A 24,163-nucleotide genomic window follows, 5' to 3' on the forward strand; every position below is an offset into this window, starting at 1 on the left:
CCTGTAATAAGGCTTACCTGTAGGTAAAATTAATATCTCCTAAACCTGTACGGTTTAGGAGATATTCCCTTTGCATTCAGCCACTGACTTCAGCGGCACATGCGCTCTGAATGCTCGGCTGAAGGTCCGGCAAATGCTGCCGGACCTTGCCAGGAAGAAGACTCCCGCGCACATGTGCGGGAGCAACGTCCTCACGGCTCCGGCCACTCACAGCGCCGGAGCCACGAATCTAGAAGAAACGCCAAAGGCAAGATGACGGCTCCCTCGGCATGGACCGGGCTGCAATATGGAGTCTTCGATCTAAGGTAGGTGTTTCTTAATGAGCTTGTATGAGGTGCATACTAGCTCATTATGCCTTTGCCTTGCAGGGTTTTTATTTATTTTTTTATATACATTTTTTTTTTTGATATGCGGGTATACAACCACTTTAATGTTTGTTTAAAGGATGTTACTCAGAAAAGATTAAGCCATTCCCAGCTCACAGGTGCTCATTTCTCTGGTGTCTGTTGCTTCCACGCACAATTCAGCAAAACTCTGAAGTTGCACACCTCTTCCAAAGGGTACAAATAATTTTTGTTCAGCACAAGCACAGACATTCCACCCAGAATCCTACCCAACATATTTCACCTCTTATTGGGGCTTAATCATAGAGCATTAATAGGGTAACTACTCTCATATCGCCCAAGTGGTCACCATGGGGCCAGATGCAAAAGGAAGCCTGCTGGGAAACAGAAGAGTGAGATGTTTTTCCTGTCCTGGAAGATCTTATTTAGTAGTTCTTCTGATTACCTGTGCATCTTATATCCTGGCAGCAGCATATACAGTCCGTATGCTGTACTAAGTACAGGCAGTAGCTGAGGATGCTGCACTAGGGAGAGGCTGCTGATGTGGACCTTTGAGGAAGAAAAGTGCTCATTCAAAATGGCCAGACAAGCAATAGCAGAGTTGGTTTCTGGAACCAAGTTGTATAGTATCCATTACACTCCTTATTGCTTGGTTCACACTCAAACAGGTTATGTGGCCTGTGTTTGCACGTACCTGTGGGAAATGTGGGGAAAAAGTCCCAGGCCCTTTTTTTAAAAATGCATCCACACAGAACTGCATAGTGCTGTGGCACCATGTGGTTTTGCGTACAAGAAAATGCAACACATTTTCTAAATTTTGGGGGTGCAATTAAAAATTGTGCAATTCATCTGCTAAATAGCAGCATGCTTTGCAGGCAGTTTGGAAACGTGTGCAATTATGCACACATTCCCAACCTGCACAAGTGTAAACCTAGCCTACTGTGCTGTAGTGAATTTGTGGATGATGCCACCATACAATTTTTCTAATATAAGGGACCTTTTCAAGCACACCTTGTTAGAGCTTATTCACATAAAGTAACAGGTATCACAGGCCAATATTTTGGGACCTTGCATGATCCATTTGCTTTGGCAGAATGATGAGTTGCTGGAACAAGATGTGAGAGAACTCGGGTAGGTGTTTACAGTGCTGGGACAAGGTCATTCAGCACCCAGATGGCATACTGCCCCCACACCATACCTGGGAGTAGGGGGCGGGGCTAATAGAAAAATGTATGTAATGTTTGTGTTAAGCCCCATACACACTATCAGATTATCTGCTGAGTTTTTCCTTCAGATTTACCAAAACCATGTAGTAGAAGGGCCTGCCTGATTGCATACACATTGAAACTCCTAAGGTTTGTCCTCATATTATATGGTTTTGGTAAATCTGAAGGAAAAACTCAGCAGATAATCTGATAGTGTGTATGGGGCTTTACTCACTGAAATAGTACCAGTTTTTGTGGTACACTGCAGCAAACTGAATAGGATGGTCAGTGGGATGAAGTAGGGATGGGGTGGTGGGCTCTAAGGAATGCATAGAACTAGAGGGATCTAGGGGGGGCCCATGAGGGAGGAAGTTGAGCTGAAAGAGCCCATACGAATGTGTGACTATCATTGCTACCGCTCAGAAAAGTCATATGCGGAATATCATTTTTCAGAGGGTGTTTGACAGGTGGTGAGGAGGCAATATGTTGCCTCATCCCTGCTTGTTTTAACTCAGTTACCCAATGTGCTGCAGATATGCGCACAAAATAGATGCATCTCCTTGTTCAAGTCGGTGGTTGTGGGTGGTAAAAACTTGGCTTAGCTGCTTGCTTTTAGCACCCTTGGCCCACCCATGTGAACAAAACCAACAAGGGTCTTGTTTATACTTGTGGTGGGGGGGGTGAAAAACGGGTGGCTAAGAAGTGATTTTATTGCCTCTCAACTGCCCATAACCCCTCCCCACCCCAAACAATTTTTGTAAATATACAACCTGTACTCTCACTACTTTACATTGTACCAGAGTGTAGTTTCTTCGGTGTTGTCACATGAAAAGATATAATAAAATATTTACAAAAATGTGAGGGGTGTACTCACTTTAGTGAAATACTATATACAGTAAATATTTATTTGCGTTGCTGTACTTCTTTTTGTTGTTTATTTAATGATGTCTAATGATAGTTACAAGCAACATGTGAGAGGATTACTTTTAATGAACATCTGCTTAATATTTACAGATAAAACAGATTCCAGAAATGAAGTCAAAACTGATTCCTCTTGGTGTTTACAGGTATGTATAATATTTATATAATAAAAAAAAAAAACAATGTCTAGTAGAAAAGAAGTCCCAACATCAGCTTCAGTGTGAAAGAGACCACAGTGATAAAACCAACCAACTTACCAAGCAATGTAGATCCTCAAATTATAGAGTGACCACAAAGTGTCTTAGCCCTTGTACACGCGGTTGGAGATTCCGACAACCAAATCCGTCTGAGTTATTCCAACGGATTAATTCCGGACGAGGTCCGGAAGTGATGTTGCATACACACGGTCGGACTAAGTTGTCGGAATTTCGGGTTGCCAAGAACACGGTGACGTAAGCCGCGTACGGCGGGCCTAGAAAAGGGAAGTTCAGCACCACGTCCGGCACCCTTTGGGCTCCTTCTGCTGATCTCGTGTGCATTGCGTGTTAGTAGAAGTTTGGTGAGAGACGATTCACGCTTTTCAGATTTGTGCTTCAGTTCGCTACTACTCTTCAGTTTCTACTTGTCTTTGCGTATCTGATAATCAGTGATTGTAGTCAGTAAGTATTTGTTTCTCATTGTGGACTATATCTTGGTATAGTATGCTTTGATTTGCATTGCTTATTGTCTGCTTGCTTCTGCTATTCAGGTCGTTCTTTCAGGCATTGCTGTTTATCAGTGCTTGCTGTTGTCCGTTCTGACCAGCCGACCGTTTTCAAACCATGTTTCGTCTACGTACTCATCGTAGTTTGTGCTGTGCAGGGGCTTCGTGTTGGGGTTCTTACTTTGACACAAGCCTGGTCCATGAACAGAGAGGGGAGGCGTTTGTGGACCAAGAATTGGTTGCCCCAGCTTGACCAATTCTCGCACATGCCTTTGCTCCGTGAGATCCGCGAGAATAATCCTGATGATTTCAGGAATTATCTCCAGATGACGCACCCCGTTTTTCACCATCTGCTGGCTTTGCTGACCCCTTATATCAGCAGGCAGGATACCTCCATGCGGCAAGCCATCACTCCGGAGCAGAGGCTCATCGCCACATTGCGCTACTTGGCGACAGGGAGAAGCCTTCAGGACCTCAAGTTCTCTACAGGCATCTCCCCCCAGGCTCTGGGGATCATTATTCTAGAGACCTGTTCTGCCATGATTCAGGTCCTGCTGAAGAACTATATGAAGGTAAGTTTTCTCCTTTAACATCACATTCTATGTATTTCATGATTGCTAATGTTTTGCATTTCTTTCCTGATTCCCTAATTACCATCATTGCAATGTGCTCTAATTCATATGCTCTGCCCCTTTGTCCTCATGCATATTTGCCTCACTAACTTCCCCGCCATGCTCTTCTTGGCCCATAAAACTATAGTCTAGTCACTTACCAATGTCTTTTGTCAGCTCCATAGTATTGCTTTCCCCTAAACACCCCCTAAAATGTCTACAAATGTTATGTGTGTGCTTCAATTCATGCAGAGTGACTTTTTTTTTTGGTTGTGACAAACTCATTAGGAACCCCCCAACTGCTAGGCCATCTGATAGCAATCCTCTATCTGCTGACTTTACCAAACCCAATACACACTATATCTACCTTTTTGATGGTCACATTTATGGATGAATTCACCAAAGCAGGTATTGCAAGGGCCTGCCTCAATACTTTCAAATGCTATAATTTTTTTTGTTTTTCCCCTATTATTATCTTGATATGTAATAGCAGAATGTGAAAATGTGCTTCCATTTTGTTTTCTTTTTGGTATTATGACACTTCTTACCTGTCCGGTGGGCTGCCAATAGTGTAAGTAAGGAGGGACTGCCCAAAGTATCACACATTATTTAGCCATTCAGCTCTCAATCAAGTGGAGAGGGTTACCTGTCCAAAACATCCCCCCCCCCCTCATTTTTAGCAAGGGCCCATCAGATGGGGGGGGATGGCTCTCATAATGGGACCTTATACTTTAGGCTTTAAATACTCAGTTCCCAAAATGTTATACTGATCTTGGCGAAAAATGTTGGTGTCTAATCTGCTTGCAATGTTCATTAGCAAAATTACAAATTTTTTGTCTTGTTTCTCTCCACAGTGTCCTTCAACGCCACAGGAATGGCAGACTGTGGCCTCCCACTTTGCCAGTCATTGGGACTTTCCCAATTGTGGAGGTGCAATTGATGGGAAACGCGTCCGCATCATCCTACCACCCAACTCGGGGTCGTACTATTTTAACTACAAGGGGTTTAAAAGTATTGTGATGTTGGCGGTGGTGTCTGCGACCTATGACTTCTTGTATGTGAACGTGGGGCAAAATGTCCGGATGTCGGATGGTGTAGTGTTCTCCCGGACTGAGTTCTACTGGCGTCTCCAGAGTGGCAGTCTGGGCTTGCCACCCCCAGAGGAGAATCAGGAAGGACTCCCGTTTGTCTTCGTCGCGGATGAGGCGTTTGCCCTGGCAAACCATCTGATGCAGGCTTTCCCGATGAGGACCCTCACCCCGGACCAGAGGATTTTTAATTTCTGGCTGTCCAGAGCCCGAAGAGTGGTGGAGAACACTTTTTGAATACTGGCCAGCATGTTCCGTCTTTTTTCAAGGCCTATCCACATGGCGTAATACAAAATAAATCACTGCGCTGGCCTGCTGTGTTCTTCACAATTTCCTAAAAAGACATTCTGCAAACTATGCGGTCTCAGTTGTCCAAGAAGCAGACTTGCTTGAAAATGAGAACCTCACGGGCCTTGAAGCTGCTCGTCCTAGCTTGCCCCCCCCCCCTCAAAGCGCCCGTGAGGTCAGAACCCAATACATGGACTACTTTGTGGGTAGGGGGCCATTGATATGCCAGACAATGTCTGAGAGGCATTTTTGGAATACATTTTTCTTTGAAACTCCTTCATTTACTGCTTGGCTTGGTTTTAGGGGTCTCCTAGGTAAATTTATGTTTTTTCTTGTTGTGCCTTTTTCAACAACAGTGCAAACCCAAGTTCTGAGCGAGATGAGGGGACAGTCTCTTCTTTAGATAATCTTATTATGTTGTGGGTCTGCTACACACACACACACACCTTGTTTTTGTTAACTAATGTATGTAGTGCATAACTTACCAAAATCTTGCTCATTTTCAGCACCATGGCAGGAAAATGGCATGATTGTGAAAATTAACACATCACTGTGGGTGTTATTTACTAAAGGCACATCCACTATGCACTACAAGTGCACTGCAAAAGTACACCTGAAACTGCACTTGGAGTGCAAAGTGGAGTTGCCTTTAGTAAATAACACCCATTGTCACCGAAAACAAAAATTTTACTCCAAATACTGCTTTTGCGCAATGAAAAAGGAAGCCACACATTGTTGATAATTTAACTTTTTAAATCAAAGCACATTCACATGTGCGTTTAGAAAAGGGTTTTACAACAAACCAACATATTGGGGTATCAAAAACATTATTTCAGGTAATTTTTTGGTAACTTGGTATTTTTGTGTAAACAGGTATGTATCAAAGCGTAACATACAGAACACAGGAACTTACAAAGTTCAACTTTGAAAAGTGAAGACAATATCAGACATGAGTATGTACAAACTGGGCTGATATTGCCTTCATCACATGGGGTGTCACCCCTGGAAAAGCCAAATTTGGAAGATGCACACAGTGTGTCAACATGTGCTATCTCCCATCATGGGGGATCAATGTACATGTTTTGGGGCTGCAACCCATTCATCTTAGCCACTTTCCACAAAACACGTACATTGATCCCCCATGATGGGAGATAGCACATGTTGACACACTGTGTTCATCTTCCAAATTTAGATTTTTAGAAAAGACAAAAGTTGTTGTTTAAAAGCAAAAAAAAAAAAACACGAGCTAGTTTGTGTTGTTTCACACTCTCCCCAAAATATCAATAATGTTCTTCATTTCATTTTTAACATCATTGATGTTTTGCTGTATATTTTCTAAATCCTGATTGCACCCCATTATCTCCCCAATCAGGATCTGGGCACTTTCACTGGTAAAATTTGATTCTTCTTCCACATCACCTACAAAACAAAGCAAAAAAAACACACCATGTATTATAAATATACCGACATACATTGATGAGCTTACCGGAAGCTGTGTTCTCCGACACTCACCTGTTGTGGTGACAATTTGTCCAACTTCAACGATCTCTCCTTCCTCCTCCTCCTGCTCCTCTGCTTCTGGAATTTTGCCTTCTTTGGGAGGGGCGGGGTCCCTGGTGTCCTCATACTTGCCGAGTCTTCTCTCCCCTATGAGAATGTAAAAAAAGGAATAATTAGCACACAGAGGGCAGAAATATGAATATGAAACATTGTACAATTGTGTTTTTTGGCCAAGGTCAAAGGTGAGAACATTATTGTGGACACTTTGTTAAGCTGGAATACCTGCAGAACGATGTTTCTTACGAACGAATGAAACCATGAACTTGAAAGTGGCCATTTTAAAATGCACAACATGAAATCAAAGCACATGAAGCAGTATGCAAGCAAGAATAATCATATGAACACACGACAACTACTTACTTTTTTCAAGAACACGCTTGATCCTTCTGTACTGATCGTGCTCCCTCAGTTTCAGGTCTGACCAGCGTTTTCTCAGTTGATCCATGGATCGGCGTACCCCAAAATTCTTTTGAAGACTCTTCACAACTTTAGTCATGATCTTGGCCTTTCTGATATTTGGGTTTGGGTAAGGTCCATACTTACCATCATAGTCGGTCCTGTTCAATATGTCCACCAACTCCAACATCTTTACAAAAGACATATTTGAGGCCTTAAATCTTCTCTTCCTGAATCGGGACGTTTCAGGCTCTGGGCTTTCCTCGCCCTCCTCCTCGTTAGTGGAACTCTGATTGCGCACCTGCGTTCTCTCCGCCATGTGCTCTCCCCACTTCACCGAAAGCGTAGGGGCGGGGAATAGTCTAGAAAGAATGTCAGGGGCGAGCAGAGTTTCACGCATGTGCACTGTATATAAAACGCAACACGCGTGTGTTGTCACACGATCTGTGAACAGAGGGAGAAGCTGACGCGACGATCGTGCAAACGAAGGTAACATTTTGAACTTGGTACATCACTAGGCTATACTGCTTCTAGATTGAGGCCTGCATTAGTGGAGTTTAGCCTGACATTAGGGTTTGTCTTGTGTTGTGTCTTGCAGAGATTATGGACGGTTTCAATGAGCATAGTTTCCTCCCTCTGTTCATCGATAAATACAGGGAGCTGCCCTGCCTGTGGCAAGCGACGCATCCTCATTATAGTAACAGACAAAAGAGGCAGGCAGCAATGGAGAAACTGGTTAAGTTTGTGAAGCCGGTGGTCCCCAGGGCAGACGTCAACTATTTAAAAGTGAAAATCGGTGGCCTGAGGAGTACTTATCTGAAGGAGAGGAAGAAGGTGCTGCAGTCCATGCAATCTGGTGCTTCAGCAGATGACGTTTATGTCCCCAGGCTGTGGTATTATAACAGGATGCAGTTTCTGTCAGACCAGGCTGAGGCCAGGGAATCACTCTCTACTCTTCCTTCCACGCGTCCTATGCTACATTCCACACCCGCTGAGTCTTCCGACGCCCAGCCTGGGCCTTCCACTAAGGAAGAACTGGGGGAGCCCAGCTTGAGCCAGGTATAGTATTGTTGTATTTTGGGAGTATAAATGAATGATGTTAACTTGATTTTTGCTCACTAATTGCTGATTTTAGAAAGTGTTTCACATATCAATAGACAGTAGTGGCCAAAACCTTTGGGACAAGAAATAAAAATGCTGGGCTCAGAATGATAGTCTTTTGTATTGCTTAACAATTTACAACAGTCTTGATGTGAAAATTGTGTGTGTTTGATGAACCAAAAACTAAAACGATGTCCCTTTTTTATACACAGGAAGACATCAGCCAGGAGGAGGGTGTGGAATGCAGCAGCCAGGAGGTGGCTATGGAAAGTGGCAGCCAGGAGGAGGCGGGGGTAAGCGGCAGCCAGGCGGTGGGCGGGCAAAGGAGCCTGACAAAATCCCAGGTCCCTCCCCTCCGCCTTCCACGCAAAAGGGCGAGAAAGGGGGGGGGGAATGTGGAGGAGTCGGCTCTGAGGCTAATCGGGGAGGCTTCAGCGGCCCTCCAATCCAAATCCACCTATCAAGAAGCCTTTGCCGCCTTGGCTGCGTGCAAACTGGAGAAAATGGAGGAGGGGCAACAGCTCTTGTGTGAGGAGATAATTATACACACCCTCAACAAGGGTCTGTTGGGCCAAATGACACAAACAACACACTTGTGTGATTTGGCCCATGCCCCTCCTCCTCCTCCTCCTTCTGCCACACCTCCAGCACCACAGCTTGGAAGGAAGCATGGAAGGAAGACCAGAGTGTGATGACCTGGGTTCAGTCTGGTCTGACAGAAGATGCAGCCTCTTGTAGTACCACAGCCTGGGAACATAGATGTCATCTGCTGCTGTTCCGGGTTTCTTGGACTTCAGAACCATACTTCTCTCCCTCAGATATGTACTCCTCAAGCCACCAAGTTTTGCGTTTAAATAGTTGATGTGTGCCCTGGGGGCCAAAGGCTTCGCTAATCTCCCCAGTTTCTCCATCACTGCCTTCCTCTTTATCTGTTACTGACACCTAAATAAAGTTTTTTTTTGTTTGAAGAAATACTTGCGTATGTGTTTGACTTCAAAAAGGACAATTTAATTGTGAGCAGGCAGGTACATTTCAAAAATACAAAGTGACATGAATAACAAGGGGCACCAACACTAAACAACCTCCTGTAGATTAAAAAAGAAAATATAAAAAAGATAATAATGTTGTTTTGGTGGTAAGTTGACACATAAAACACACCCCAAAAAATGGAAAGATGAGCAAACTGTCAAAAAAGGAGATGTTTATGAAAAAAACCAAACACAAATTCACCCAAAAAACAATAATAAAAAATAATGTGTAGATGTGACGATTTCAAAAATTGTATTGCTGAAATTAGTAAAAAAGAGGCAGGAGATACGTTCGGGAGAAGTGCGTGTGACTATGAGCATCAAAAGAAGTTAATTCTTGCAGCATTGTAAAGAACAAGAGAATACGCTTCATGAAAGTATTTTTAACATTGCAGCGTGACGAATGTGCTATATCGATTACGAGCAGTAGTTTTACCTGAGCGAGCGCTTCCGTGTCGGAATTTGATTATGAGCATGTGTGGCACCTTGTCCGTCGGAGTAGGCTACACATGATCGGAGTATGTCTGATCGGAGCATTTTGTCGGAAAATTTTACCAGCAAGTTGGAAAAGTTGGTCCGACGGAAACAGTCCGATGCAGACCACACACAGTCGGAATATCCGTCAAAACGCTCCGATCGGAAACATTCAGTCGGAATCTCCGACCGCGTGTACAAGGGCTTATAGTTGTTAACCACTTAATAACCGCCCTATAGCCGAATGACGGCTACAGGGCGGTTTCTTAACTCTGGGAGGCCGTCATATGACGTCCTCCCAGAATTCCGCTCTCGCGCGCCCCCTGGAGCACGCACTCGAGAGCATCCGTGACCGCCGGGTCCACAGGACCTGGCGCATCACGGTAAACGGCCGCTCATAGCGGCCGTTTACCACGTGATCGCTCCGTCAAATGACGGAGTGATCACTTGTAAACAAACTGGCATCATGTTATGACACCGGTTCTTCCCTCCCCCTCTCTGTACAGATCGGAACAGCGGAGGGGGAAGAGATCGGTGTCAGCAGCGATGTGGGCTGCATCTGCAGTGCCCACATCGCTGCTCACCGAAAACTAACCCCTCAATTCCCTGCCAATACCCTGCCATTACCCTGCAACACCCTGCAACACCCTGCAACACCCTGCAACACCCTCCAATATCCTGCAATGCTCTGCAACGCAATACTCTGCAACGCCATACTCTGAGATACCCAGCCATACTCAGCCATAGTCGGTGATACCCTGCAATACCCAGCCATAGACACCCCCCCCCCCCTCCCACCGCCCTCCGGTGCTTCTACCGACTCGCCAATACGATCAAATCCAGAATCTTTTTTTTTTTTTTTTCAGGCTTCCCAACTTAGAGGTGAGATGCGGGGTCTTATTGACCCCATATCTCACTGTAAAGAGGACCTGTCATGCCATATTCCTATTACAAGGGATGTTTACATTCCTTGTAATAGCAATAAAAGTGATCAAAAAATGTATTTTTGGGGAAAAAAATGTCAAACTAAAATAAATAAAGTAAAATGAACAATAACATTTTTTTTTTTTAAAGCGCCCCTGTCCCCATGTGCTCGCATGCAGAAGCGAACGCATACGTAAGTCCCGCCCACATATGAAAACAGTGTTCAAACCACACATGTGAGGTATCGCTGCGAACGTTAGAGCGAGAGCAATAATTCTAGCCCTAGACCTCCTCTGTAACGCAAAACATATAACCAGTAAAAAAAAAATGTAATCGTCGCCTATGGGGATTTTTAAGTAGCGACGTTTGGCGCCATTCCACGAGCCTGTGCAATTTTGAAGAGTGACATGTTGGGTATCGATTTACTCGGTGTAACTTCATCTTTTACATTATGCAAAAATTGGGCTAACTTTACTGTGTTTTTTTTTTTTTTTAAGCACAAAACGTTTTTTTTTTCCAAAAAAAAGCATTCAAAAAGTTGCGCAAATACCGTGCGAGATAAAAAGTTGCAACGACCACCATTGTATTCTCCAGGGTGTTTGCTAAAAAAATATATATAATGTTTTGGGATTCGCTGTAATTTTCTAGCAAATAAATGATGATTTTTACATGTAGGAGAGAAATGTCAGAATTGTCCTGGGTGCTCCAGCATGCCTGATGGCGCTCCATGCATGTTGGGCCTCTGTATGTGGCCACACTGTGTAAAAGTCTCACACATGTGGTATCGCCGTACTCGGGAGTAATAGCAGAATGTGTTTTGGGGTGTAATTTGTGGTATGCATATACTGTGTGAGAAATAAACTGATAATATGACAATTTTGTGAAAAAAAAAATGTAAAAAAAATCTTGATTTTGCAAAGAATTGTGGGAAAAAATTACAACTTCAAAAAACTCATCATGCCTCTTACTAAATACCTTGGAATGTCTTCTTTCCAAAAAGGGGTCATTTGGGGGGTATTTGTACTTTTCTGGCATGTTAGGGTCTCAAGAATTGAAATAGGCCGTCAGTACTTCAGGTGTGATCAATTTTCAGATATTGGCACCATAGCTTGTGGACTCTATAACTTTCACAAAGACCAAATAATATCCACCAATTTGTACTAATTTTTACCAAAGATATGTAGTAGTATAAATTTTGGCCAAAATTTATGAAGAAAAATTAGTAATCTGCTAAAACAGAAACTAAGAAAAATTCATTTTTTTACAGAATTTTTGGTCTTTTTTCTTATATAGCACAAAAAATAAAAAACCCAGCGGTGATTAAATACCACCAAAAGAAAGCTCCATTTGTGTGAAAAAAAGAACAAAAATTTCATATAGGTCCAGTGTTGCATGACTGAGTAATTGTCATTCAAAATGTGAGAGCACCGAAAGCTGAAAATTGGTCTGGTTATTAAGGGTGTTTAAGTGCCCAGTGGTCAAGTGGTTAAACCCAAGGACTTCCATTTACTCCACCATTAATTTGGGACTGGATTTGAACCAAAGACCTCTGCTGTGTCAGGCAATGTCTTTTCTTGTTGAGTCACCTGAAATGCTGGACAGTTCCCTGAAAAATTATTTTGATGATCCAGCCTTGAACCTTGAACTTTTTGCTCCTCTTAAGAACATCCCGATTTAAGCCACTTTCTGTTTGCCAGATTATTGAGCTCTCTTCAGCCAGTATCTCGCTTTTGTCTTCCCTGTTGCCATCCATATTTACTCCCACTCGCAATCGACCCTTGGCTTGTTCCTTGACTATGCTTCTGCCTGATCCCAACCTGCACCTACTCATTACTGACCCCTGGCTTGTTTACTGACTACTCTTCTGTTTGATCCTTTCCTGCTAATCTGTTACTGGACCCCGGCTTGCTCACCTCCTGTTGGGGGCGATCCTGAGGACTGTGACCTGATACTAACATGCAGCAAAATCCATTTCCACCATCGGGAGTTCTGCTGTACACCAGTTAGTATTTAGACTCCGAACCTCAGATGAACCCACGTCATCCACTAGGATGACTGCCTATGTAGCTATCCCACTGGTCGTCATAGTCCCCCTACTGCTATAGCAACTGGCCTTTGAGCCTGACCCCTGATCGTGACAATTAAACTTACTGACATCTCAATTTCCAGGGATTATGGCCAGGGGGCAGGAAAGCTGTGCCTTTAAACCAAAATTACCATGGGCTCCACATACCATCCTCACAGATCAATGGGGAATACTAATGCAGGTGCAGCAGACTATTTCTCATAAACGCATAAGCAGAAAACCACCCACAGTGTAATAAATTGTTTAAAAATGCATACTTTGTTAAGTAAAAAACTGACATGTATAACAGATGAAAAAAGCATTTGTATCAAACCAGCAAGATGGCCACGGCATCCAGCATGCTGACGCCATACATAACAAGTCCCGCCATCTCTTTTTGTCACAAGCTAACATCATCGGGCATGAAAGGAAGGCAGCATGTAAATATAAATACCAGATAAAACAGATGTTGGACTGCTTTCCACAAACCGGAAATGGAAGAGACATAAGTAATAACAAACTAAGCACAACAACACCCAGAAGCTGAAAAATTCAGGACCAAGGAAAACAGAACATATATTGACCACTTGCCGAACAGCCGCTGTCATTATACGGTGGCAGGTCGGCTCGTTCCCGCGAATCGCCATACTGGTATGTCAGTTCCTTTAAGAGCCATAGAAGGCGCGCACGTGCGCTGCATGACAGGGGACCCGATGCGTCAATTTTGTTTGGGTACAGCGTCGCAGGACTGTGCAATTGTCAGTTAAAGCGACGCAGTGTTTTATCGCAAAAAATGGCCTGGTCATTAACCACTTCAGCCCGGACCAATTTTCTGGCCAAAGACCAGACCACTTTTTGCGATTCGGCACTGCGTCGCTTTAACTGACAATTGCTCAGTAATGCGACCTGGCTCCCAAACAAAATTGACAATCTTTTTTCCCACAAATAGAGATTTCTTTTGGTGGTATTTGATAACCCCTGCGTTTTTTATTTTTTGCGCTATAAACAAAAATAGAGCGACAATTTTGGAAAAAACGCATTATTTTTTACTTTTTTGTTATAATAAATATAATAAATTTCGCCCAAAAATATATAAAAAAAAACTTTTTTTTCCCTCGGTTTAGGCCGATACATATTCTTCTTCATATTTTTGGTAAAAAAAAAAAATCTCAAGCGATTATTGATTGGTTTGCGCAAAAGTTATAGCGTTTACAAAATAGGGGATAGTTTTATTAATATTTTTTTTTTTTTACTAGTAATGGCGGCGATCAGTGATTTTTATTGTGACTGCGACATTATGGCGGACACATCGGACATTTTTGACACATTTTTGGGATCACTGTCATTTATACAGCAATCACTGCTATACAAATGCAGTGATTCCTGTGTAAATGACACTGGCAGTGAAGGGGTTAACCAGTGGGTGGCAGTGTAGGGGTGATGTGTTCCTAGGGGTGTGTTACTAACTGTTGGGGGCTGGGCTTTCATTTAGTGAACACTGATCTCTGCTCCAATCACATGGAGCAGAGATCAGCGTCACTTGTTGCTAGGCAGAACAGGGAGATGCTGTTTACAACGGCATCTCTCCGTTCAGCCGCCCCGTGAGACGATCGCGGGTATGCCCGCGGCGATCGAGTCCACGGGACTCGCTACTGGACTCACGGGGGTCCCGACCAGCACGCGAGTACACCGCAATGGCAGGGCGGCATTAAAGATTGGACTTACCTGAACGCCAATATGCCTGCCCGTGCCATTCTGCCGACGTACATCGGCGTGCGCTGGTCGGGAAGTGGTTAAGGGGGAAAATCTTCCGAGGCTGAAGTGGTTAAAATGAAAATATGTGTTCTGGATACTGGAGGAGCAAGGGGGTACCTTCCAGGCAACCAAATACCCTCCAGCCACCATAAAGCAAATTCCTTAGGAACTATTATAATCACTTGTCTAATTTAGTGCCATCTTATGTTTAATTTAAAAATTACATGGCAATATAAATAACTATGTTAACCACTTAGACTGGAAGATTTTCCCCCTTAATTAATGACCAGGCCATTTTTTGTGATACAGCACTGAGTCGCTTTAACTGACAATTGCGTGGTCATGCAATGATGTACTCAAACAAAATTGACGTCTTTTTTTTCTCCCCAAATAGAGCTTTCTTTTGGTGATATTTGATCATGTCTGTGGTTTTTATTTTTTGCGCTATAAACAAAAAAAAAAAAGAACATTTTGAAAAAAAAAACTATTTTTTACTTTTTGCTATAATAAATATCCAAAAAAAAAGTCTCCATCAGTTTAGGCCAATATATTCTTCTATATATTTTTGTTAAAAAAGAAAATTGCAATAAGCGTATATTGATTGGTTTGCGCAAAAGTTATAGCTTTTTCAAAATAGGGGATAGATTTATGCCATTTTTATTATTTTTTTACTAGTAATGGCAGCAATTTGTGTGGCAGACTGCATTTGCGTAGCAGCTTTTCAAACACATTTTTCTTTAGGAAAAAATACACTTTTTTGAATTTGAATGCACAAAAACACAAATACCCAATTGTTTGGTAAAATATAAAAGATCACATTACACCGAGTAAATAGATACCTAGCATGTCACACTTTAAAGCGGGAGTCCGCCGGGACTCCGCGTTTTTTTTTTTTTTTTTTAAAAGCCAGCAGCTACAAATACTGCAGCTGCTGACTTTTAAAATAGTGACACTTACCTGTCCAGCGCGCCCGCGATGTCGGCACCCAAAGCCGATCTCTCGATCGTCTCTCGGGTGCTGCCGCCGCCATCTTGGGTATGGGAATCAGGAAGTGGAGCCTTTCGGCTTCATTTCCCGGTTCCCTACTGCGCATGCGCGAGTCGCGCTGCGCAATAAGGATGGACCCGCTGCCTCTGGGATCTGTGTGTTTCCCAGCAGGCAGCGGGGGACTTTCGGAAAGGGGCGTAATGTACGCCCCTTTCCGCAGAGAGATATCCCGGAAGTGGGTGCAGATACCTGTACTGTACAGGTACCTGCACCCCCCTCCCCCCTGAAAGGTGCCAATTGTGGCGCCGGAGGGGGGGAGGGTTCCGATGAGCGGAAGGTCCACTTTAGGGTGGACCTCCACTTTAAAATGGTGCTTAACCACTAACCGCCGTCATTATACTGCGGCAGGTCGGCACAATCCCGCGAACCGTAGTAGCTGTACGTTGGCTCCTTTAAGCAGGATAGCACTGCACTGCAGGGGTGACGATGCTCGTGACCGGCGGTTGCGATGACCAATTACAATTGTTGCACATCTGAAACGCAACAGCAATGAATGCAGGCTGATAAAATATGCATACAATGTGAACATGGGACAATCCACATACATGGTAGACAGTGTATACCAATATCATAGCAATGTGCAAGCATCAGTAGTACCTGATGACGTTTTGCGAGACCGTGCTCGCTCTTCAGGGGTAAATGCTTGCTATAGCTGTAATACAAGTAGTAAATCAAAGGAGTATGTTGCATCAAATAGGCAGGAAGGTGAGTAATCATCGGGGGTCACACTGTGGGACCCCATACTCACCAATGGGCTTGCCAGGTCATCAGTTGCTGATTCCACCGACGGCTGCAGCGACAAACATCCAGCACAGGAGCTGAAGAGGCGTAGCACAAAAGGTAACCCCCAGTGGGAGAACAACCGAAGCACCGATATGGCTTTGGTAGATACTAGGGATGGGCCGAACACCCCCCCCCCGCGCTCGGTTTGTACCAGAACATGCGAACAGGCAAAAAATGTGCGTTTAAAGGCTATGGGACACGAACATGAAAAATCAAAAGTGTTAATTTTAAAGGCTTATATGCATGGTATTGTCTTAAAAAGTGTTTGGGGTGGGGTCCTGCCCCAGGAGACATGTATCAATGCAAAAAAAAAAACGTTTCAAAAACGGCTGAGTGACCCTGCCCCCTCTGACACTACGGGAAAGCCATAGGGATGTCCCCATGCGTCAGAGGGGATCGGGGTCACCCTAAAGTGTCTGGTATGGATTTTGAGAGGGGCCGCTACATTTTTTGGCACAGGATTCCCCTTAAAGTGGTTGTAAACCCTTACAAACCACTTTGACCTACAGGTAAACCTAGATTAAGGCTTAGCTGTAGGTCCAAGAAATATCTCCTAAACCTATACGGTTTAGGAGATATTTACCTGAAGACAGCCACCGCTGTCTATGGCGCAGGCGCAATGGGTAAGCTGCAGATCGCGGCGATATGCCGCGAGTGTCGGCTCCCGTGCGCAAGCGCGGGAGTGACGTCATCATTGCTCCGGCTAATCACAGTGCCGGAGCAGCGAGACCCATCAAAAAGATGGACGCTCGGAACTACAGGGGACAGCGGTGACTTCGCTGGCTCCTGTGTCAGGTAAGTGACACATAATGGACTACTATGCGATGCATACTAGTCCATTATGCTTTACCTTTGTAGGGAATCAAAGAGGAAGTAAACCAACAGGGTTTACTTCCTCTTTAATATCCATATATGCAAATGCAGGTGAGCTTATATATAAATGTATTAGACCAGCACAAAGTAAGTGCTGGTATATGCAGGGAGACTAGAAGGGCATGAAATAAAACATTGTAGAGTATAAAAAAATGTTGGGCCAGTGGTGTGCAAGTGCACATTGAGTGGAATAGAGTGGGGGTTGATGGAAAAGGCAAACAAATGTGCTGAAATATCAACTAAGCTAAAAAGCAACACAAATTACCTGGGTGTAATGTGAGACCATCCCCTAGTGGAAGTGCAGCTGGTATGTGTAAACTCATGATGTGAGTGAGAAAGGCTGTCATGTCAGGCTCCAATTATACCGCCAAGGGGGGAGGGACCAAATGCTCCGCTCCTAACATTATGTGCAAACAAGGCTGCATATGAGCACTGAAGACACTATATTATACAGTAATCAGTGCATTTTTATAGCACTGATCACTGTATAATTGTCAGTTCCAAAAACGCGTCAAAAGTGTCCGATGTGCCTGCAATAATGTCGCAGTCCCGACAATTGCAGATCGCCGCTATTAAAAAAAACAACAACAATAAAAATCCCATAAATCTATCCCCTATTTCGTAGACGCTATAACTTTTGCGAAAACCACTCAGTATATGCTTATTGCGATTTTTATTACCAAAAATTTGTAGAAGAATACATATCGGCCTAAACTGAGAAAAAAAAAATAGCTTTTTTTTTTTAAATGGGGATATTTATTATAGCAAAAAGTAAAATATTGTGGGTTTTTTTTTTCAAAATTGTGGCTTTTTTTGTTTATAGCACAAAAAATAAAAACCGCAGAGATGATCAAATGCCACAAAACTCTATTTGTGAGAAAAAAAGAATATCAATTTTGTTTGGGTACAGCGCCGCATGTGCAATTGTCAGTTAAAGCGTTGCAGTGCCCTATCACAAAAAATGGTCTGGTCATTGAACAGCCTAATCTGGGGCTGAAGTGGTTAACGCTTTATAAGCCTTTAAACTTTACCAGTTTAGAGTTACACAGTAGGTCTGGTGCTATAATGATTGCTCTCGCTATAACATTTGCGGCAATATCTAACTTGCGTGCGAGACCTACGTATGCGTTCACCTTGGAGTACCAGCACAGGGGGATTGGGTTTTTTTTTTTACACTTGCTCTTTATATATTTTTGATCAACTTTATTGCCATCACAAGGGATAAACAACATACTATGTGATAGCATGGAAAGGGACAGGTACCGTATATACTCGAGTATAGGCCGACCCGAATATAAGCCGAGGCCCCCAATTTACCCCCAAAAAACTGGGAAACTTATTGACTCGTGTATAAGCCGAGGGTGAGACATGCCTGTCCATCCCTGTGTGTCCGTCCATCCCTGTGTGTCCGTCCATCCATCCCTGTGTGTGTGTCCATCCATCCCTGTGTGTGTGTCCATCCATCCCTGTGTGTGTCCATCCATCCCTGTGTGTGTGTGTCCATCCATCCCTGTGTGTGTGTGTCCATCCATCCCTGTGTGTGTGTGTCCATCCATCCCTGTGTGTGTGTGTCCATCCATCCCTGTGTGTGTGTGTGTCCATCCATCCCTGTGTGTGTGTGTGTGTCCATCCATCCCTGTGTGTGTGTGTCCATCCATCCCTGTGTGTGTGTGTCCATCCATCCCTCTGTGTGTGTGTCCATCCATCCCTGTGTGTGTGTGTCCATCCATCCCTGTGTGTGTGTGTCCATCCATCCCTGTGTGTGTGTGTCTATCCATCCCTGTGTGTGTGTAGCCTTGTGTGTCCAGCCTACCTGTGTCCCGAGCCTGCATCCCGCCTCCGTCCCGAGCCTGCGTCCCGAGCCTGTGTTCTTCTGCCATGCCAGGATCGCCGCTCTTCTCGTCTGACAGACGGCGTCGGCGCCTCGGCGGCCATTCCACTGTTCAAAAGCCGCGCCTCCATCTGTGATAGGCGGAACACTCAATTTCCCAGCAGTCTGTGTTCCGCCTATCACAGACATCCTCTCATCCTCGTCCGTAGTACGAGGATGAGCGGATGTCCGTGATAGGCGGAGCACTGACTGCTGGGAAATTGAGTGTTCCGCCTATCACAGACAGGGAGGTGTGGCTTTTGAATTGTAGAATGGCCGCCGTCTGTCTGCTCGACACGCTGATTGGGCAGGCAGACGGCGATGACTCGAGTATAAGCCGAGGGGGGCACTTTCAGCCTCAAAAAAGAGGCTGAAAATCTCGGCTTATACTCGAGTATATACGGTACTCTTTACAGAGAGCTAGAGGCGGCTCTATAATTAGGCAAATTAGGCGGTCGCCTAAGGCCTTGCCCTCACAGGGGCCTCTCAGCCGCCTAATTTACCTTTTGCAGTGTTTAACAGTGGTGGTTTCCCAGTCTGTTATGCCGCAAATTCACCAGCTCTGCGGCGATCTACCCGTCAATCACAGACAGCTGACGGGTAGATCAAGTATCAGCCGACATGCAGAGTAGCATACTGTCCTCTCTCATGTCACTTTGCTCCATGGTGCCCCCCCCTCCCCTCCTCTCATCCATCTCATGTGTACTGTGTCTCTCTCATGTCACGCTGCTTCACGGAGGCCCCTCCCCTCCTCTCATCTATCCCAGGTGATGTCACAAGCATGCATTGAGAGGAGGGGAGGGGCCTCCGGGGAGCAGTGTGACATGGGAGAGGACAGTACATCTGGGATGAACGAGAGGAGAGGAGGGGGGGGCCACCAGGGAGCAAATCGACATGAGAGAGGACAGTAAGGACTTATTGCAGCTGCTTCCTGCGCTACTCTGCATTTAAAGAAAATGAGAAGGAAAGTTTTTACCATGCTGTGCCCAGTACTCTGATGTTCCCTGTACCCTGATGTGCCCAATACCCTGTGCCCAGAGCCATGATGTGCCATGTACCCAGTATCCTGATGTGCTCTGCTGTTCCACATACCCTTTGCCTGTACCCCGATGTGCCCTGCTGTGACCCCTACCCTGATGTGACCAATACCCTGCACCCTGCTGTGCCCGTAAACTGATGTGCCCTGCTGTGCCCCGTACCCTGTGTCCATGCCCTGCTGTGCCCTGTACCCTTGTCCTGCTGTGCCCCATACCCTTGTCCTGCTGTGCCCCATACCCTGTGCTCTGATGTTCCCAGTGCCTCGTACCCTGCTGTGACCCATACCCGGATGTGACTTATATCCTGCATGTATTAGTACAGAGGCATATGCACTGATGGTGAAGCATTTTAGTGTGAGGTGACCAGTCAGGTTGCCAGGAGAGTTTGCTACTCCAGGAAGTTTGTTTGTTTGTTGGGTAGGAGGACTTTTGACCATTTGGAGGAAACAGGGACACTGCACCACAGAAGAAGTTAAAAGGACAGTGTATGCAGACACCATTGCTGTTAGTCTTTTTGCAGACACTTGTAGTGCCACAGGGCTAAAGGATAAGGGCATTCATTTCCAAGGACATTGTATACAGACACCATTGTCCTTTCACCTTGCTGAGAAAGATCCTGCCTTCACTTGATAATCTGGACAAGTTATGTTGTTTGGCCCTGCTATTCAGGAGTTTAAGGGCACCAACGAAAGTGGCTAGCTGAAGACACAAAGTTGTATCTGTTCTGAAGCTACTAGTGCCATACGGACCCACACACACATATTTAGGGCTCTGTATATGCAGTGGGTGTGTGGGAGAGTTTATCTAGAAAGTTAAACCATTACATATTGATTTGAATAAAGTGTTTTAAAGTTGGGCCTGTGGTGTAAGGGTAATAAAAAAAATATTGCTGCGCTATAAAGTGAATAATTAAATGTGACAAAATGATATGTGAATGGATTATATTAAAATATCCCAATCAAAGATGAATCAAGGAATTGTCCATGTTATAATACAGTGAAAGTAAAACAGGTAAATGTCCAATCAAGTTCAAAAGCAGATGTCAATATCGATCGTCTTTCACTGTAATCAGATCTTGCAGGAGAAAAAGTCAGTGAGTGAGGGTCCTTACCAGAGCAGATGGACTCCCTTACGAGTGGAGTCAACAGCGCATGCAGATACAGCCCTCTGCAGGGACCGATGGATCACTGGTGTCCCGAGCTCCACCGGCGGCTTCCAGGAATGGACGTGGAGACACAACAGCGAGGGGCGGTGCAAGGATAAGCCGACAGGCGAGTTCGCCAATCCCTGATAGAATCCAACGTCTTCCTGGAGATAGACAAGAAATCGCTCCAATGAGGGGCAATGAGTGAAACTACATCCTCCGCTCTCTCCTGTGGATCACAGCGCTGGCTGGCTCTGTGTTCGGCAGCCGCTCTGTAACACAGTCCCGCTTGTGTTATAGTAAATAGAATCAACATTCCACCTATCACACGAGTTGGTCTGGGGGGGCAGGACTGTGTTACAGCATCGCCACCGAACAAAGAGCAAGCCAGTGCTGTGATCCATAGGATGAGATGCCGCCTGTACAGCCCGCCCTGTGTGCCACAGTGCCTGGATAGGAGGATCGACATATAGAGGAAGTGAGCCTTCTCTATTCCTCCATGCAACCCTGATTGCTTGCAGAAGTGAGAGGAAGAGAATAAAGCATTCAGCGGATGGAATATAGAAAGCTAATTTCCTCTATATGCAACCCCCCTGCCGATCCTCCTATAAAACTTATTTTACTGCCCCCCCCAGTTCACCTTGTGCTCCCTGCCCCCCCCCAGTGCTCTCCTCTCCCACCACACTCTCCTGCCCCCCACAATTCTCTCCACCCCTGTTCTTTCTGCCCCCCACTCTCCCCATCCTTCTCTAGCCACCATCCACTCCCCCAGTGCTCCCCCCTGTCTGTGCTTCCCCCGTTCTTTCCTCCCTCCCAGTGCACTCCACTCTCTCCAGTGCTGCCCCCCCTGTTTGTGTTCCCCCCATTATTCCCCCCAGTGCTCCCCCCATTCTTTCCCCCCTGCTCTCCACTCCCCCCAGTGCTCTCTCCCCTGTTCTTCCCCCCAGTGCTCTCCACTCCACCTGTGCTCCCCCCGTTCATGCTCTCCCCCCAGTGCTCCCCCCATTCTTTCCCCCCTGCTCTCCACTCCCCCCAGTGCTCTCCCCCCGTCCCCACGCCCCCCCCCCAGTGCCCTCCACTCGTCCCACTGCTCCCCCCTGTTCTTTCCCCCCGGTGCTCTCCACTCCCCCCAGTGCTCTCCCCCCCTGTTCTTTGCCCCCCCCAGTGCTCTCCCCCCATGTTCTTTCTCACCCCCAGTGCTCTCCAGCTCTCCCCATCACTCTCCAGCCCCCACCCCAGTGCTCTCTAGCCCCCCCATTCTCCCCACCCCTGTTCTTTCTGGCTCCCTGGTGCTCTCAAGCTCCACCCATCCCTCTTCAGCCCCCCCAGTGCTCTCTACCCCCCGTGCTCTCCACGCCTATTCTTTTTGGCTCCCTTCCAGCACTCTCCACTCCCCATCCCTGTACTCTTCACTCCCCCCTGCATTTTGCCCCCACCCATGTGCTCTCCAACCCTGCCAGTGCTCTCCACCCCCATAGTGCTCTCCAGTCCCCTGTGCTTTCCACCCCTGTTCTTTCTGGCCCCCACTGGTGCTCTCAAGCTCTCCTCCCTGCTCTTTGTACCCCCACAGTACTCTCCAGCCCCCATGCTCTCCACCCCTGTTTTTCTGCCCCCCCCAGTGCTCTTTGCCACACACACTCTTAGCCCTCCCAGTGCTCTCAGCCTACCGTGCTCTCCACCCCTGTTCTTTTTGCCCCCCCTGTGCTCTCAAGTTCCCCCCAGCACTCTCCACTCCCCATCCCTGTGAGTTCTACTTCCCCCTGCTCTTTGCCCCCACCCATGTGTTCTCCAACCCCGCCAGTACTCTCTGCTCCCCCTTCTCTCCAGCTCCTACCCAGTGCTCTCCACTTCCCCAGGACTAGAGGACAGGCTGACTGGGGCCGGAAAATGAGGACGGCTGGCGGTGCAGGTGGCCAGGGACCACTCCATCTCACAGCAAACAGATCCTCTGGAAGGAGCACCGTCCCCATCCAAAACGAGAACAGACCCTGCCTGCTGCTGACCGTCATGGATATCCTGCTGGCATGCAAGGTACCTTACCGAGCATCAACAGCACACCTTCCCACAGACAGGGACATGAGGCACAGGAGGGGCTGCAATGATGGGCACAGCAAGGCTGCATTCATGGGCACAGTGAGACTGCATTCACCGCACAGAAAAGCTGCATTTGATGGGCACAGTGAGGCTGCATTTGATGGGCACGGTGAGATTGATTTCATGGGCAGAGTAAAGCTGCATTTGGTGGGCACAGTAAGGCTGCATTGATGGGGACAGAGAGGCTGCATTGATGGAGACAGGCTGCATTTGATGGGCCCTGGTGAGGCTGCATTGAGCTCTTGCATCAAGTCTGCAGTCTCTGACCATCTCCTCTATCATGTCTGCAGTCTCTGAGGGAGTCTGGAGAGGAGTCAAGAGTGGGAGCGCGGCCGGGATGGGGGTCATGGGAGAAGTCAGACTTGTGCGGACTGTGGAGAGGAGACTATAGGATAAAACCAGAGCCACCGAGTTGGAGCCCACTGACTGAGCCCTGCACAGTGCACCTGAGAGGAGGTCAGTGACAGCACCGCCAGGCCAGTTGGGGGGGGTGTCACTGATGTAAGGGGGAGTGAATACAATAATGTAAGGGGCACTGATATAAAGGGTTTCCCCCTTATATTAGTAACCCTCCCGCCTTACCTTAGTGTTTTCTTTCTGCAGAAGGTGGACCTCCCCCCACGTTCTGAGTTCCTGGGGTCCCCCTTAATGATTGCCCACTTTTAACTGGAATTTGCATATAATAAAAAAAAAAAAAAATATATATATATATATATATATATATATATTTTTTTTTTTTTTTTAACCACTTCCCACCCGGCCACTGCATATAAACGGCCGGGTGGGAGCTCTCTACTTCTGAGCGGACGTTCCTGTGTCTCCCGCACATGCCGCATCTCGGATCGGCAGGAG

The 24,163-nt window shown here is 46.0% G+C and overlaps 1 protein-coding gene across 1 annotated transcript in view; it reads left to right on the forward strand.

Moving 5' to 3' along the window:
- LOC143940230 (dehydrogenase/reductase SDR family member 4-like) overlaps positions 1-24,163 on the forward strand; it is a 185,905-nt gene that overhangs the window by 155,048 nt on the left and 6,694 nt on the right. The window contains exon 8 of the mRNA XM_077461402.1: positions 2,564-2,616. Within this exon, the coding sequence (XP_077317528.1) occupies positions 2,564-2,616 (53 nt within the window). The remainder of the gene's footprint in view (positions 1-2,563; positions 2,617-24,163) is intronic.

Source organism: Lithobates pipiens, unplaced genomic scaffold (assembly GCF_037356315.1).
Source record: "Lithobates pipiens isolate NorthernLeopardFrog02 unplaced genomic scaffold, aLitPip1_a1.2 Scaffold_3, whole genome shotgun sequence".
In the NCBI taxonomy this organism is placed as follows: Eukaryota; Metazoa; Chordata; class Amphibia; order Anura; family Ranidae; genus Lithobates; species Lithobates pipiens.